Source organism: Polyodon spathula, chromosome 15 (assembly GCF_017654505.1).
Source record: "Polyodon spathula isolate WHYD16114869_AA chromosome 15, ASM1765450v1, whole genome shotgun sequence".
NCBI classification, from domain to species: Eukaryota; Metazoa; Chordata; class Actinopteri; order Acipenseriformes; family Polyodontidae; genus Polyodon; species Polyodon spathula.
The window spans coordinates 10,873,001-10,891,335 of NC_054548.1; the positions used below are offsets into that span (position 1 = coordinate 10,873,001).

General features: G+C 36.7%; 1 protein-coding gene and 2 pseudogenes across 5 annotated transcripts in view; 1 reads left to right on the top strand and 2 right to left on the bottom strand.

Moving 5' to 3' along the window:
- The window catches only part of LOC121327666 (SPRY domain-containing protein 7), a 54,396-nt gene that overhangs the window by 27,798 nt on the left and 8,263 nt on the right, over window positions 1-18,335 (top strand). The window contains exons 1-3 of one of the 5 annotated variants that reach the window (XM_041271801.1): window positions 13,507-13,738; window positions 15,580-15,717; window positions 16,831-17,014. In XM_041271801.1, the coding sequence (XP_041127735.1) occupies window positions 16,909-17,014 (106 nt within the window). In that variant the 5' untranslated portion in view covers window positions 13,507-13,738; window positions 15,580-15,717; window positions 16,831-16,908. Of the gene's footprint in view, window positions 1-13,506; window positions 13,739-15,127; window positions 15,320-15,579; window positions 15,718-16,830; window positions 17,015-18,335 lie in introns of those variants that run through there. The other 4 variants (XM_041271803.1, XM_041271804.1, XM_041271802.1 and 1 more) reach the window with 4 other exon arrangements.
- On the bottom strand, window positions 8,055-11,419 carry LOC121327665 (annotated as a pseudogene).
- Window positions 11,511-14,088, bottom strand: LOC121327664 (annotated as a pseudogene).

Genomic DNA, 18,335 nt, shown 5'->3' on the forward strand with positions numbered 1-18,335 from the left:
TTACAGAAAAATAATAGTCCTGGTCCCCCCACAAGTTCAATGCAGCACACAAAAAGTCCCACTTGGCGGTACTGTGAGACCCGACGCTACATTAGAAAAGGATTTTGGTGATATACCATAGGTATCGATATACCGTGAAACATTAGGTCACATTGTTTATTTTTGTATTCATTTTTTTATTTTTATCTCAACAGTGAATTGAAGTGTGATCTACCCCCTGGTGCTGCAGATTTTTATTTATTTATTTATTTTTAATTTCTTACTGTTTGGCAGCTGCTCTTAAATGTGGTTTTCTGCCCAAATGTTGAGGAGAGCTGTAATATTATTCTGCCTCCCACGAAGCAACAACTTTGTCGGGTTTGTTTTGAATGCAGCCTTTGCTTACAGCCAGCATTGTTCAAAACTGTTTCTCTGTAGCACACGCCTTTCGATGATGTACTACTGTATAGTACATTTTGGCCGTGTTGGGTACGAGATACAAAACTGTAATGTCTGAGGATCGTCTGTGGAAACACCCTCCAGCTACACCTCCCAGATCTTCTAGCTTAGCTATACCTGGGAAAGGGCAGTGGAAACTATGCATAAGAATCTGGAAACATGAAAACCAGACACCTGCAAAAATCCAGGACACTAACCTTTGCATAAAAAAAATAATTGTTGAACTTGTGGCATGTGAATGTATTTGTCTAATTTTATTTCCTGCAATTGAAAACTGAGCACTTGCCGGAAAACAATCTTTAGAGACCGTCTGACTTTCAAATACAAAACATTTGTGAAATAGAGCTTTTTAAGAACAATAACTATTGTAACAGTATATTTTATTTGCATGAAATTTGAACACATTCTTAGTTTTCAGCTATCTAATCTTACACTTCATACTCTTTTTTTGTTTTTTGTTTTTGTTTACCTAAGGATGAACGGTTTCTGTTTTGCAGACTGCCATACTACAGATGCAGTAGTATTTTACAGGTGACGAATGATCTAGGTCAGGTTTAAAAGGTATTTGTTTGAATCTGTCTCTTGGTCTTTTACCACATTGATACCTTATTTAGAAGTTAAATTTTAAAATACCCTATCTGCAAATAATCAATGTACAGTATTTATAATTCATATCTAATTTATATATTTGTAAATATGCCACACTTATCAAAAGATACACACCTTTTGAATTTTAATTTCAGAGTTAACTGAAGAGAAGCTCGTCCCTTTTTTGTTTGTGTCACAATTGTAGCTTGAAGCTTTTAATGGTCTTTTTTTTTTTTAAAGATCAATTGTAAGTGTACAACATTTCTTGAAAATGGGGAAAAAGATGTGCTTATCTAATTGTTTAAGTTACTACCCAAAATAAGTTATGATTTAATAGTGGTGGTATGTTGTGTAGTGAAATTTATTGTGTGAATTGGTCTGAAGACCTTGAAGTGATGTAGCAGCACATAATGGTTTGTGGGTTATATGGTGATGCAGGCCATACTGTGCTGCTGCAAAAAATACAAGGGTTATCACTCCAGCCTGACAAAGATGATGAAAAATTTAATAACCTGTGTCTGGAACAGAGACTTCATTTTGTCAATATTTAAAAGTGAAAAAAGAGATTATGTTGGCTGTGCTTTAGCAGCACGTAAATATTGGAGTTAAACCACTTCAGATGTCTCCAGTATTGATTGTGCTGCTGAAGTAAGACTGACAATATTCCACTGTCGGAAGTCTGTGCAAACAACTGAAGAATTATGTTATTGTGTGTGTTTTGGAAAGCTTTACTTTTTGTTTGTTAGTAAATGAGAAATCTTTAATAGTAATTCAAAATTGCAGTTACACAAAAATTAAGATGAAACCAAAATATGTATATAGGTACTGATGTTTTTTCTTGTGTACATATTCTGTTTTTTATTTGTTTAAAATATATTTTAAACAAATACTCTTGATATTATTTGCTGCAAGTGATGAATGACAGTTTGTAAAATGGCAATGAAAAAAATGAGCTCTTTTTGCCCTCCCCTTTATTTTGAAAAGTGTTTGACAGCAAGAATTCAGCAGTCCAAGTTAGAGTGCGCACCACACAAGCTGTAAAATAGTGATTTCTACCTGAAGTCACAGGTGCTGTATCAGCTTTCCAATCCTGGCCCAACTTACAAGGGAAATGTTATGTACAGTGATCAACTTTTGGTTTTATGTTGTGATCATATTTTTTCTTATGAGGAATGTAATAAACAAGAACCAAAGTGGTGAGTTTACTTTCATTGTACAATGGTCCTTTTACACTATATCAAGTTCAATTTGACAGTTTATTATTTGAGATTATAAAGGCATAAATAAACTTCAGTAAGTCCATTACTTTTATGAAAAATGTGTCTTGGTCACTTCATTTATTGCAAAGAAAAGGCAATGGCAGAGATTACAAAAACAAAATGCTATGTCTGCTTTATGTACTATTTTAGCCTGAAATGAGCAAGATTATATATATACACACACACACACACACATACATGTGTGTATAAATATATACATATACACATACTACTGTATGGCACCCTCATGTTGTATAGTTAATTCAGTGGGGTAAAGTAAGGCCTTCACAACCTCTTATGATCCAACACTTCCAGACCCCCTGGACTTTGGTAAGAGTAGCCAATGGTATCCTTACCTCAGTACTAATGACAGTCACCTAAGCCACTTTCACTGGAACAAAATTCACATTGTGGGTGTATTCTGTGCCAGAATAACAGACCTGGAGGAAGATCAAGAGTTCATGGTAGATGGTCTGTAGAGTAGTTAAACAGTTTTAAAGATAGTTCCTTTTACTTTATGTTTTAAAACTACATAAACAAGTTACTTCCTTATGTTCAGTGAAAAAGGCAGGGGTTTGTTTTTTTGTTTTTTCTTAAGTCAGAAATACTGGGCCTCAACGTGGTGCAATGGTGAACACCCATGGTGGTGGCCAACTGCAGTGTGTGATTATTTATTTATTTATTTACACAATTAGATACATAATTGATGGTCTTTCTATGTACAGCAATGACTGTTAAACCAATTTAAGTATTTCTTGTGAATTTTAACCATTAAGGAGCGTATACTTTTGAGTTTTATCTTAATATTGGGCAGAATTAATGTGTGTGGTTTTTCACTGGATAGGCTAAACTTTGCTGCTTGATTTATAATACATTTTACGAGAGCAGATCCTGAGCAGACCATCAGTTTTACTTCTCAGCATCTATATTTTATGAAACAAAGCTTGAAATTTGTGGTACTTTTCGGACCCATTCATCCCAGATTTGCCCCACATGGCTCCCAGACTAACTGGGTGTCTGAGGCAAGCAGCAGTAATTAAGGGCTGGTACTTGTAAGCCAGGTATAGTCAAGTATCACAGACGGGGTGTTCCAGGACACAAGCAGTATTCTAGATACTTATTAGGGGTATACGGGAAGTATTGTACAGTGGCTTGCAAAAGTATTGACCCCCCTTGACATTTTTCCTATTTTGTTGCCTTACAACCTGGAATTAAAATTGATTTTTTGGGGGTTTGTATCATTTGATTTACACAACATGCCTACCACTTTGATGATGCAAAATATTTTTTATTGTGAAACAAACAAGAAATAAGACAAAAAAACAGAAAACTTGAGCGTGCATAAGTATTTCATCCCCCCCCCCCCCCCCCCCCCCCCCCCCCAAGTCAATACTTTGTAGAGCCATTTTTTGCAGCAATTACAGCTGCAAGTGTCTTGGGGTATGTATCTATAAGCTTGGCACATCTAGCCACTGGGATTTTTGCCCATTCAAGGCAAAACTGCTCCAGCTCCTTCAAGTTGGATGGGTTCCGCTGGTGTACAGCAATCTTTAAGTCATACCACAGATTCTCAATTGGATTGAGGTCTGTGCTTTGACTAAGCCATTCCAAGACATTTAAATGTTTCCCCTTAAACCACTCGAGTGTTGCTTTAGCAGTATGCTTAGGGTCATTGTCCTGCTGGAAGGTGAACCTCCATCCCAGTCTCAAATCTCTGGAAGACTGAAACAGGTTTCCCTCAAGAATTTCCCTGTATTTAGCACCATCCATCGTTCCTTCAATTCTGACCAGTTTCCCAGTCCCTGCCGATGCAAAACACCCCCACAGCAAGATGCTGCCACCACCATGCTTCACTGTGGGGATGGTGTTCTCGGGGTGATGTGGGGTGATGAGAGGTGTTGGGTTTGCGACAGACATAACGTTTTCCTTGATGGCCAAAAAGCTCAATTTTAGTCTCATCTGACCAGAGTACCTTCTCCCACATGCCTTTTGACGAACACCAAACATGTTTGCTTATTTTTTTCTTTAAGCAATGGCTTTTTCTGGCCACTCTTCCGTAAAGCCCAGCTCTGTGGAGTGTACGGCCTAAAGTGGTCCTATGGACAGGTACTCCAATCTCCGCTGTGGAACTCTGCAGCTCCTTCAGGGTTATCTTTGGTCTCTGTTGCCTCTCTGATTAATGCCCTCCTTGCCTGGTCCGTGAGTTTTGGTGGGTGGCCCTCTCTTGCCAGGTTTGTTGTGGTGCCATATTCTTTCCATTTTTTAATAATGGCTTTAATGGTGCTCCGTGGGATGTTCAAAGTTTCTGATTTTTTTTATAACCCAACCCTGATCTGTACTTCTCCACAACTTTGTTCCTGACCTGTTTGGAGAGCTTGGTGATGCCCCTTGCTTAGTGGTGTTGCAGACTCTGGGGCCTTTCAGAACAGGTGTATATATACTGAGATCATGTGACACTTAGATTGCACACAGGTGGACTTTATTGAACTAATTATGTGACTTCTGAAGGTAACTGGTTGCACCAGATCTTATTTAGAGGCTTAATAGCAAAGGGGGTGAATACATATGCACACACCACTTTTCCGTTATTTATTTTTTAGAATTTTTCTAAACAAGTTATTTTTTTCATTTCACTTCACCAATTTGGACTATTTTGTGTATGTCGATTACATGAAATCCAAATAAAAATCCATTTTAATTCCAGGTTGTAAGGCAACAAAATAGGAAAAATGGCAAGGGGGGTCGATACTTTCGCAAGCCACTGTATGTGTGTGTGTATATACACTTCCTATAGAAAGTCTATACCCCCTTTCAAGATTTTCACCTTTTGTTGCCTATAACCTGGAATTAAAATAGTTTTTTTTTTTTTTTTTTTCATTTATCTACACATCCTACCCCACAACTTCCAAGTGAAAAAAAATATAAAAATTTCTAGAAAATTAATTAAAAATAAGAACTGAAAAAGCTTGGTTGGATAAGAGTCTACCCCCCTTGTAATACCAATCCTAAATTAGCTCAGATGTAACCAGTCACCTTCAAAATCACACAACAAGTTAAGTGGCCTCTACCTGTGATAAATCAGGATAAATTCAGCAGTTCCTGTAGGCTTCCTCTGCTGGGTAGTGCATTTCGAAGCAAAGGCTCAACCTTGAGAGCCAAGGCGCTTTCAAAAGAACCCCGGGACAAAGTTGTTGAAAGGGACATATCAGGGTTGGGTATAAAAAAAAATAAAGGCCTTGAATATCTCTTGGAAAACAGTCAAGGCGTTTATTAAGAAGTGGAAGGTGTATGACACCACTAAGACCCTGCCAAGATCAGACTTACCTTCCAAAGTGGCTGACCGAGCAAGGAGACTAATCAGAGAGGCTACCAAGAGGCCAATGGCAATTTTACAAGAACTACAGGCTTTTATGGCAAAGACTGATCAAAGTGCATGTGACAACAATATCCCAAGCACTCCACAAATGTGGCCTGGATGGTAGGGTGACAAGAAGGAAGCCATTACTCAAGAAAGCCCACTTATCCAATTATGATCTTTCAGTTTTGTATTTAACTTTTTTTTTTTTTTTTTTCTCAATGAAAACTTTTTTTCCCCCCTTGAGTGTGGTATGTAGATAAGTGGGGGAAAAAATCCTCATTTAAATGTATGAAAATGAGGCACTAACAGAACAAAATGTGAAAAAAGTTCAAGGGGGTGTAGACTTTCTATAGGCACTGTGTATGTGTGTGTGATTTATATATATATATATATATATATATATATATATATATATATCTAATATATATATATATATATATTACACACACAGTTGGGATAGGTCTCTACCAACTTTGCACACCTAGATTTGGCAATATTCTTTACAAAATTGTTCAAGCTCTGTCAAGTTCCTTGGGGAGCATTGATGGACAGCAGATTTCAAGTCATGCCACAAATTTTCGATTAGATTTAGTTCGGGGATCTGACTGGGCCACTCAAGGACATTCACCTTTTTGACTGTATGTTTGGGGTCATTGTTCTGCTGGAAGATTAATCTTCTCCCAAGTCTCAGGTCTCTTGCAGACTTCAGCAGGTTTTCCGAAAGGATTTTTCTGTACTTCGCTGCATCCATTTTGCCCTGTATCCTCACAAGCTTTCCAGACCCTGACGCAGAGAAGCATCCCATAGCATGATCCTGCCACTACCATGCTTCACGGTAGGGATGGTGTTCTCAAGATAATGTGCGGTGTTAGGCTTGCGCCAAACATAGCGCTTAGCGTTGAGACCAAAAAGCTCTATTTTGGTCTCATCAGGCCATAGAATCTTCTTCCACTTGGTCTCAGAGTCTCCCACATGCCTTCTGGCAAACTAGCCTTGATCTGATATTAATTTTTTTCAACAATGGCTTTCTTTTTGTCACTCCCATAAAGGCCAGTTTTGTGAAGCACCCAAGCTATTGTTGCCATACGCAGTGTCTCCCAGCTCAGCCGTGGAAGACTAACTCCTTTAGAGTTGCTGTAGGCCTCTTGGTGGCCTGCCTGACTAGTGCCCTTCTCATCCAGATACTCAGTTTTTGAGAAGGGCCTGTTCAAGTCAGATTCACAGTTGTGCCATATTTTCTCCATTTCTTAATAATGGCCTTTACTGTGCTCCGGGGGATATTCAATGCCTTGGAAATGTTGTTATATCCTACCCCTGATTGATGCTTTTGAAGAACCTCATTCCGGATTTGCTTTGAATGTTCCTTCGTCTTCATGATGTAGTTTTTGTTAGGAAATGTACAACCAACTGTGGGACCTCCCAGAGACAGGTGTATTTAACCTGAAATCATGTGAAACACCTTAATTGCACACTGATGGACTCCATTAAACTAATTATGTGACTTTTAAAGACAATTGGTTGCACCAGAGCTTATTTAGGTGTGTCATAGCAAAGGGGGTGATTACTTATGCAGTCAGTTATTTTCTGTTTTATAGTTGTAATTAATTTAGAACAATTTGTAGATTTTATTTTTCACTTTGACATTTTGGACTTTTTTTGTGTTGATCAGTGGAAAAACTAATTCCATTTTGAAACAGTAAAATGTGGAATAGTCCAATTGGGTGAATACTTTTGAGAGCCACTATATATATATATATATATATATATATATATATATATATATATATATATATATATATATATATATATATAACTTTACCTATTTGCAAATTGCATAAAACAAAATCCAGCCAGTGATGTGTCTTTCATCTGCTGCAGTAAGTTTCCTTGGCCAACCACTGCGTCTACGGTCCTCAACGTTGCCCGTTTCTTTGTGCTTCTTCAAAAGAGCTTGGACAGCACATCTGGAAACCCGTCTGCCTGGGAGAGACCTTGCTGATGCAATATAACTACCTTGTGTCTTGTTGCTGTGCTCAGTCTTGCCATGGTGTATGACTTTTGACAGTAAACTGTCTTCAGCAACCTCACCTTGTTAGCTGAGTTTGGCTGTTCCTCACCCAGTTTTATTCCTCCTACACAGCTGTTTCTGTTTCAGTTAATGATTGTGTTTCAACCTACATATTGAATTGATGATCATTAGCACGTGTTTGGTATAATTGTTTAATCATACACCTGACTATATGCCTACAAAATCTCAGAGTGTACCTAGAAGAACATGCTGTTTTGAAGGCAAATAGTGGTCACACCAAATATGTATTTGATTTAGATTTTTCTTCTGTTCACTCACTTTGCATTTTGTTAATTGATAAATATAATCTATTAACATGTTTATTTTTGAAAGCATTCTACTTTACAGCATTTTTTCACACCTGCCTAAAACTTTTGCACAGTACTATATATATATATATATATATAACATCACTTCTGGCTCAATGTCTCACCTGTGTAGTCACAATGCAACTTTGTATGTTCTGTGGCATTTAAATGCAGTTTATTCAAACGTTAAGGTACAGGGTTCAGGAATTGTACTATTATCCAATGTTTTAAAATCTCTTATTTTTGGGCCAAATATACTGAACAACAAGGCCCAGTACCATGATTAAAGAAATTTAGTAGGAGGAGCACCAGGTTATTTGAACTCTAGTATGTGATTGTTCAGTTAAAGAACAGAATGGTGATCTGATTAGTTTGGTTACAAAATATACAGACATTTTATTTACATTATTTAAAAAAAAAATAATAATAAATGCATGAAGTCATTAAAGAAAGTTGAACTAACCTTTCCTTTTGAGCGTTTTGTCTGATTTCAAATGATGGTTCTGTGATGGCCTCCCCCTAGTGTGTGGTGCATGTATGACTGTTTACTAACTAAATATTTTCTCTTTAGGAACACAAAAGCTCTAATAAAGTTGACAAGCAGACCATGTGGTTCAAATATTACTTTTGACAAGATGACATTTATTTTTGCAGTTATTTTTATTCATACATCATTAAGTGTTTCAGGCATACAAAATATTATTTTTTTTAAAGGGTCAGCGTTATAAACATGCAATGTATGGATAGATACAAAAAGAACAGTTAAACAGAGCAATTAGGGCTAACTGATGGAGTGCAAGTTAAAGGTTAAAAGGCCACTTATCTGCAATAGTTGTGTTTATTTCTAGATTAAACAAGCCTTTTTTTCCTCAGTGGTCTCTTGAAGGCTGGCATAATTGTTTTTGGTGTTTTCCTGTACATTTATAATTGTAAATCACGAGGGTGAATGTTCAGATGTTGACCATAAATAAAACAAACATTACACAGACAACATAATGGACCCTTATTTATATACAAATTCCAGAAACTGCATTTTAGCTATATGTTTTTAGGGTACCGATGTGTCGCCACCTTAAGGGTAGAATTACTACAAATAAAATGTTTTTTAAACTTTCATCAAATATTTAATCAAGTGTTTAACTGCTGTCGCCTTTTCCTTGTTTTACATGCAACTGATTGTGTTGTCTTCATTTTCTTTGAGTTTTGCTGTGTTTTGTTTGATGATTAGAGTGTCCTGTTCTGAGCCCATCGTTAATGGCCAGGCTCTGTGGCCTTTTGATTCTTTCAAATGTGTAACACTCCACATTTTCTTCTGAAGAAACCGTTCGTGTGCCTATGAGATGGAATCCTTCCTTTAGTAGTATATCTACCAGTAAGCCCAGTACATTGGTGCCATTAATGAGTATCCTGTCGTCTGGTTGAATCGTCACATACCTGAAGCACAATGCCTAGTGTTAGTATGCTACATTTAAATTACAATAAGCTTCGAATATAGAAAATAAACTGAGAGGAAGGTTATCTTACCTCTGTGTGTACAGACCAGGATCCAGTGCACTGTTAAATTTTAAAAAAATGAAGAAATACATATGAGGGTTAGTGTATTGCAGTCGCTGTTATACTATTGCACGTGTTTGCATCATATTTAACAAATGATTGTTAGGTTTTTTTTTGTTTGTTTGTTTGTTATTGGTTACTGTAGCCTATTACATAATTACCGGGCAGCAAACTCTTCTCCAGCCGAGTAGTTTGTGCCACAGTGGAGCACAAGGTCGTGATGTGAAGGTCTCTGCAGTGGCACGGGAGCCATTGGATTTTGAGGTTGGTATGCATAATTCCAGTTCCTCGATGCCTGTTCTGCAAACACGCATATCCTCGCAGCTAGCATCTCGATGGTACTGCTGTATGAACAGAAGATTCTGAAGAAGGAGTGACTCGAAGAGAAAACCGAACCTCCAGGATCTACAGCCTTTGTCGAATACTGTCTTTGCTTAGGTAATCCACCAGTAAACGTATTTCATAGAACTCAGCTTCACGTGTCAAACCTTCGTAATCAAAGAAATCGGGAGGCAGGGAGACCTGGCGAGTCCTTAGGTAGTCCAGGATATACTTAAATAAACCCCCATCTCTATCCACGAAAAATTCACCATTCACTACTCTGAATTCTGGGTCACTTCCATCTAACATGCATGCTAGTTTAGAATCGGCAACTCTTCTCACTGTTGATACTAAGGTTATAAATGTCTGCCCCCCAACATTTAATGTGACAACTTCTTTACTACCGGTAGTCATTTTTATTGAAGTAAGCTTCAGAAAGACACCAGACCCCAAAATCCTGCTGTAGTGTTAGTGTTCATAAATGGCATACGAAATCACTGTGTACAATCAGTAATGTGAGACTCAGGTTTGCTTCGTATTTCCTGGCAACGAAATTCAAACAAGCAGTAGTTACGTTGCAATGAAGCCTCTGATAGCAACTTGAAAGGTTTTCCAAAAATGTTAATGTTGATTCCCTCAGATTGATTTAGGGTGAATTTACATTAACCTATTTGGTCTGTAATTAAATGCATGACATAACATATATTTTAAAAACCGTTAATAACTCGCCTGACATATAACCTGTTACTTGGATTATTAGGTACTGCCGATAAATCTACCAGAGCGGTCCAAAATTATTCAGTAATAATACGCATATAAGTATAATAGGGTCTCACATAGAGTTAGTGTAAATAACGTATTTGTTAAAGTAACAATGTATGAATTGTTTATATATATATATATATAGTTTTGGTATTTAATAGACCAAATAATGATGGTAATCATTTTATTTCTGTGTATTTTACGGTTTTGATTGTACAGGGCAACTTAATACGCATCCATGCATGGACATTCAACCTTACCTTTAGGGCTTACTACTTTGTTTTTATGTAATGTAAGTGTATCTCTTTATGCATTTCATATGTTTATTTTTTATTGGAATTTTTTTTTTAAATTCCAGTAATTACTAAACTGCAGCTTACCAATTACATATTTTGCTATTTGAAAAATACATGTGCGCTTTGTTTAGTTACACAACATGTTGAATTCTAGATTACAAGGATTCCTCTGAAACTAACCGACGAAGCATTTTTTTTCGCAAATGACCAATAAATAAAACCACAAATTGGGCTTGTCTTTGTAAATTATAGCATGTTGGACCATCTATATTTAAGCAACATTGTGAATACACTATATCTAAAATACGTATATTGTACAGCCTTTAGTTTAGTGAAGAATATGTGTCTTTGTGTTGCTAGATTGAGTGAAAAACACTTGCAAACGGTAGCTTGGTAAATGTTTAAATATCCACACGTTTCACCATTAAAAGATAAATAAACACTGCTAGGGGTTTGCGGTAATAGAAAGAACGTTATATTTTAGCAATGTAAATAAACAGAACTATCAACACAGCAAAAAAAAAAAAAAAAAAAAAAAAAAAAACTACAGACTGGTCATTATTTCATATATGTATTTAATAACAATAAATAAAATATTCCAGTTAAACCAATCGCCGATGAATACATTACACATGTGAGAATAATTTTGGCATTTGTTTCTAGCACATGTGCTGAATGGAAATGAAGGAAGCAAGAACACTTGCAATAAGACAAGATGTGGTTCGTTATAATTCAGCTTGGGTGATAAATGTACAAGGGGCTCGACTATCATTAAATCAAGGTAAATACACACCTAGTGCTTAGACATGCGGCAAACCTGAAAGAAATTAATTAAAACACGTTTTTAACCCTATAATTATACAGGTTCCTGAAATCGATTATTTTAATTTGATTTGAATATACATGTGTTAACATCACATCATGTACAAAAAACATTTATCAAATACTGTTGCAGAAGGAAACCAGCTTAATACATTTCCATATCACGTTAACCACACAATATAGCTATGATAACAAATCGAATTTGGTATTTTATTAAAAGGAATTTTTAATTGTTATTTTAATATTAATGTATAAACTGTAATCGTACAGTGTGTGTGTATAGAAAAGAACGTTGGTATCTATAATAACTTGTAACTACAAACAAATTCTGCAGTATAATTCAACAGAAGTAGCGTATGTTTCTGACAGATGTCGCAGAGAAACAAACAAACGTTTACAACCTCGCCCCAGCATGCCACAGCATAGTGTGAAGGTTCCACTGAAGCACGTAAATATGAACTGCAAACCGTTGACATTTGGTTTAACAGAAATGAGAGACTCGGTGAATCCTGAATATACAATGCCAATGTTATGAGGCACAGGGAAACTGTAACCCCCACGAGAAGTCTTGAGTACTTTGTAAAGGGAGATGTGTAGTTTTCGTGGTGGGGGGGGTAACAATCTTATCGACATCCTTTAGTTTTACAGAGTCCCACTTTTTTGTATCAAAGTTTTGCATTATAGGATTGTCATCTACACGTGGGCGAGGAGTCACGGGCATCTCTCCAATGATTCTCAATTTCTCCCGAAATTCTTGCATCTGCTGCAGAAACATGAGCGGATCAGACATATCCTTGAAAGCCTCTGCGATGCTCAACGCCCTTTTCTGTTCTTCAAGGACCATTCTCAGTTTGTTTATTTGGGGATCCTACGTACCACTAGCTTCAGGGTTTCAAAATCGGCCAGTATTTCGTTCTTCTTTTGCTCCAGCGTGTGGGTTAATTTATCGAAATATTATGTTACCATTTCCCCATCATTAGATACCAGCTGCAGTGCCTTTCTCTTTCTGTTCTCCAATGTATCCAAGCAAGACATCACATCCGCGTTGCGCCAGTTTTCAAATCCCAGAAAAAGTTCCTCGAAAGCCGCCTTCTCTTGCTGATATGCGTTTTCCATCCCTTGTGATCCCCCATTGTAGCGCAAAACCCACAAATTAGTTTAAGATCCGAGGAACAAAAGATATTCAGTGGCTGTCCGCTGTGTGTTCTACAAATTGACATTTTTGGTCTAAGTTTGCTCTTGTTGTACTTTTCCACAATGCCCCTCAATGAATAATTGATCTGTAAGCTGTTTATTCCTGTAGTCGTTGTTTCTTTACGACATGTGGGGCATTTAAACGGTGGGCTACAGCTCCTGTTGCTGTTTCCTTCAACAATACCTTCCAGACATTTCTTGCAAAAACTGTGGGAACAAGGTAGTACTCGTGGGTCCTCAAATAAACAGCAGCAAACAGGACAAGTAAGGTCTTCTTCTAGAAGTTCCATATTCTGTAAAAAAAAAAAAAAAAAAAAAAAAAAAAAAAAAACTTGCTTTTAAAACGGTATATAAAAAAGGAATACGTGTTTTAAAAGAGTAATGAAATGGCATATAGCAACATATTTTACATTTTAATTTCATGGGTTTATACAACCTGTCTAAATAAGTGCGTCACAAAATACTTTTAACTTGCACATCCACTGTACCATTGCTGTTCCCACTTCCTGCCTCTTGGCGTGCTCTTTTCCATTGCGTGATGAATCTGTGAAAATCGATTTCAAAATAAGTATCGCTTGTGCACACCACTGATATTACAATATGGTCATTTCCTAAACCAGCTACCATTTCGGGCTGAAATAAATAAATCCAGAACTAAATAAAATACAGAATTTCTAGCACTATCTGTGACCTAAACCTGTATTGCAGGGCAAACGGAGAACAGAAAACAGACAAGCAGTCCTGAGTCTCCGTCAACTCGACATCACAGGGTAGGCCTAATATGTTTTCCATGCAATATTCACGTATACGTGAATTCACCCGCTTTGTTTAAATATTTACTTTATTTAGGCCTCCTCGTGTCAATACACATTTGCTTCTCAATTTTTCGGGTTTGATGGAACGCTGACGCACCACATAATGACGTGTTTCTCCAGATAAGGGGCTTCTTGTAGCATGTTTAAAATCATCTCCCCAAGTGTCGTACGGTACTTAATCATATGGCATAAACCTGCAGAATAAGTCGCAGTGTATTTAGAAGCGATTACGACTGCTGTGTGCACCTAAAAAGCAACATTTTGTATTACTCACCAGCTGCTTGTAACGCACAATGCAACGCAATGATGGCGCTTGTTGCTGTGCAGATTTCTCCCACTCTGGGCGAATGAACATTTACCTTCTGTTGACCAATAAAATGTGACCCACAAGAGCCTGTATTTCTACATTTTGATAAACAAAAATAAAGAAAGAAAGAAAGAAAGAAAATAAAACGAGTGTTTTAACAAAAGAAAAAGTGGTACCTCAACTATTCGACAACTTATAAGAACATAAAAGCATATATTAATATATGAACATAATATATACTGTAAAAAAAATATAGAGGGTTCTGTCTGTGATACAAGTTTATATACACCCGAGAGGTCATAGGGCAACCCGGCGGCTCTGACCTTCATTGCAGTGTAAATCACCTTGTATTTTACAAAGTGCCAATACTGTGTTTTGTTATAATGGTATTAGATTATAACGTATTTCAAATATGGATATGATGTAATTTCCATCTGATGCAAACGATCTGATAAAAGAAATGCCATATGGCTATATATACATTTTTCCTACATGCTAGCAAACCAAGTACAGGTAATGTTTGATCTAGCGCAGAGGGTTTCAGCTGGGGGTACGCCTTCCCCTGAGGGTACTAAGGGTCAACTCAGAAAATGCAAAAATAAAAATGAAAGTAAAAGAAAATAATGATCTGTTGATTTATTTTTTTTTACGGTGTTATATATTATCGCTAAAACAATGAATATTTTATTTTTGTTTAGTTGCTCAAAGATTACAGTAAATTTCAAAATGATCAATGAAAATATCATCCACATGTACGCATGCGTAATTTCTATTGCACGTAATACCACTTTGATGTTGCTTGGGTAGGGGAAGTAGGCGTTTGGCAAGTCTGCCTATGGTCCTGGAGAGCTCTGCTCAGATTGCCCGTTGCTGAACTGGGCTCATCATACGTAATCGGGGAAGCACAGTCTTTTTGCATTTATCTGAAGTGTAAATGCGCCGGGAAACCCAAATAATGACAACAATACCCTACTTTGACTTTATTTTTTTATTATTATTATTTTATTAGGCGCGGCAGCATTTTAGATACAGCCTAGCGGCTGGTGGAATTTGTTTTCGATATTTGGTAGTACAACTGTACATCCAAATTATCCAGTGTATCATTCCACGAGTCAAAAATTGATAAATGTCTGACTTGTAAAAGCCGCAAGTTATAGTCCCTTTGGATCATTTTTATGTTGGCTTTAATAAAAAGTTTATCATCGTTCGTTATTATATTTTTTCTTGAGGTGAATGTTTTTGATATTGTAAACATTTTAAATAGCACACATAATTATGCAGCGATGGGAGTAAATGGTAACGTGATAAACATTTACAGTGCAGAGTATTCTGGATTGTTTACAATAATTTTGACAAATAGAAAGTGAATACGTGTGTTTCCGAAGAGATTTCCAAATACTCTCTTTTGATTCTGTGCAAACGAAGACTTATTAATGTGAAGATTGTAAACATTATTTTAAAATATTTTGTATTATGGTTTATTTCTTAGCAGACGCCCTTATCCATTTTTGAAGAGATTTCAGGATAAACCAGAAATGAATACAACACAGTGCAAATTGGGAGATAACTTATACATACAACGGTAAAGTGTGGTAGAAGAAAGTGAAGTAAACAGAAAGCATACGCGGTAAGACTATATTTACCATCGTTTACTGATATTGTGATTTTATATAATCCTGTGCATTTAGCTTTTTAACATCATACGATTTTAATAAGTTAGGACAGAACGCTTAAGATGGTTTATATACAATGAAGGTCACATTTTCTGGGTGTATGGAAAAACTGTTTAATAAAAGAGTTTATATGAAGAAGTGGATTTTGTATATTGGCATTACTAACTTGCATTTTTCACACTTTAAATAACTTACAAAACATTTACAAATAACGTTATAAATTACGAAGTGAAAAACAATAAAATACACACAAAAAAACAACAACAAATTACTACAATGTATAAACAGCAAAGTAAAACTGAACTAATTTGTGGCGTGAAGGTGTAGGCTGATCAGATGAGTTATTTCTCAGGTAGTAGGTACAAATTAGCAAATTACCTTGTCTAAAAAAATTCTAAGAATAGCCAGTCAAAAGTAAAATTGGGATCTAACGGGAGCGGTGTCAAGAGTATAATATGGCACTATCACATTTCCTTGTTTACACAGCCAATTATATACAGAGATGTTAGAAAAAGTTTACCACATCAATGCTATGGTGTGTTCTAATCACACTGATATCTGATACTGCCCCGTTTTCGTCAAACCTACATTAACTTAAATGCAGAATATGTTAATACACGACATGGCATTCATAGGACAAATTAATTTTACAAATATTACAAACTACAGGGGAGAATTATACATTATTCTAGACAGCTTGAAATACAACATTTAATATACATCAAACATGACTGAATTAAACGAGAAACATGTTGGTGATCTGTTCAACAACTATTTCTTAAAAGAAGGTCTACGTTACGTCTTTAAATGTTGTCTAAATAACAGTAGACCTACTACGCTGTTATGTGGGGGAGGGTGACTGACCATTTCCCCATCTCTGGCTGCAAGGGCTAGCTTTATCAGAGGCCAAGAAGCACCCTGGGTTAAAAAAAACAACAACAACAACAAAAAAAAACATTGCCAAATGAAACCACTGTATGTTTGTTTTTAAAACTGTGTTAAATGCTCAACAGAGGGCGCTGTTAATCACATGTTAATCTGTACATCCTCTCTCCCTTTCTCCCCAGTCCTCGCGATCTCTTCTCTTTGATGAGTCTGATTATTATTTCCGGACAGACTGGAAATTCTGGGCAATCAGAGCGGTCATGGCCTCGGTACTCGGCTGTTGTTTGAGATGGTGCGGAGACGGAGGGTCAGGGCATGCTCCTCTGAAAGAAATGCCCGCAGTCCAGCTAGACACACGCCACATGGGTAAGGGGAACCATGTATATTTAATTTTACATTACGGCAATCCTCACATAGATTAGAGGCATAATCAACAGCAGTGAGACGGAGGGAAATGACAAGAGCTCTGATCAATACCCAGGAAGGTGTGTGGCCGAATATAACCTGTCGTGTTTAAAAAAGAATAAATAAATAAAATAGATTGAAATAACTTTCCAGCAAGAAGCCCGGGTACGTGTTTGTTGATATTTCCATGTGATGATTCGACTTTTTTTGTTTTACTGTGAATGTACTGCTATACTTTGTGGGTAGTTCAACATTGCTGTTATGAATTATGTTCTAAACGAATATAGTCATACACCCAAATGTCCTCCTCAGTAGATCGGTACAGATGACCCATATATATATATATATAATTCATTACTACACGGTATCTGGGGATCACTATAGTTTTGTTATTGCCCCATCAGAATGCCAAAATACGTTCATGCACTAAAAAATGGAAATACATCGTAATCAGTTTGTCAGTCTCTAAAATGAACCAGAATTGAACATATTTCAAATCGTGACCTTTACAGTAACGCCCACCACAGAGATAACTTGCAGTTGCATGGACAACATACATACCAAGATTAATACAGAAGTTTCATAACGTAGATGTCTTTTTCTGAATGTAGAAAATGCAAATCCATTTTTGACCAGTCTTGCATTGGAGTCAGGGATGGAAATAAGACTCCCATTGCATAGCAGTTGAATCCATTCCTTGTTTTACTATGAGTCCAATAAGAAACACCTGAGTGTGTTATCTATACACTGGGGCAAATCAAACACATCTTAAAACCTTGAATGGGTGAAACTGCAGTGCAACATGAGCCATGTCCATCCCTGTTCATGATTGGGCTAGAGGGTAATGCTGGCTGGAGGTCATCTGTGGTTCATTGTAAATTTGTAAGGTTTGCAGTCTGGAACTTCATGTGTGGTTCTGTTTATGATAACATGAAAACTATGATTTTTGTTAGCTGTCTTGCAAATAAAAAGTGAAATATATTGGGTGGATCCATTCCATATATTTTCTATATACTTTGATAATGGGTGTTTGTTTCTTTTCCTTTCTGATGAATATCTGTTGTTGTATATGCTGTTTAGCCCTTTTACCCTCTAACTGACATTTTCCCTAGTTCTGCTCTTTAGAGCAAACTATTGTAATTCAATCCTGTGTCTCTTGAATTACTGAAGAACAGACATGCATGCAGTTATCATGGGCCCCTGGGGTGTGATCAATGTTTCATTTAGAACCAGAAGCAAAGCAGATAGATTCCAGCAAGCTATTAATCCAAAAACGAAATGC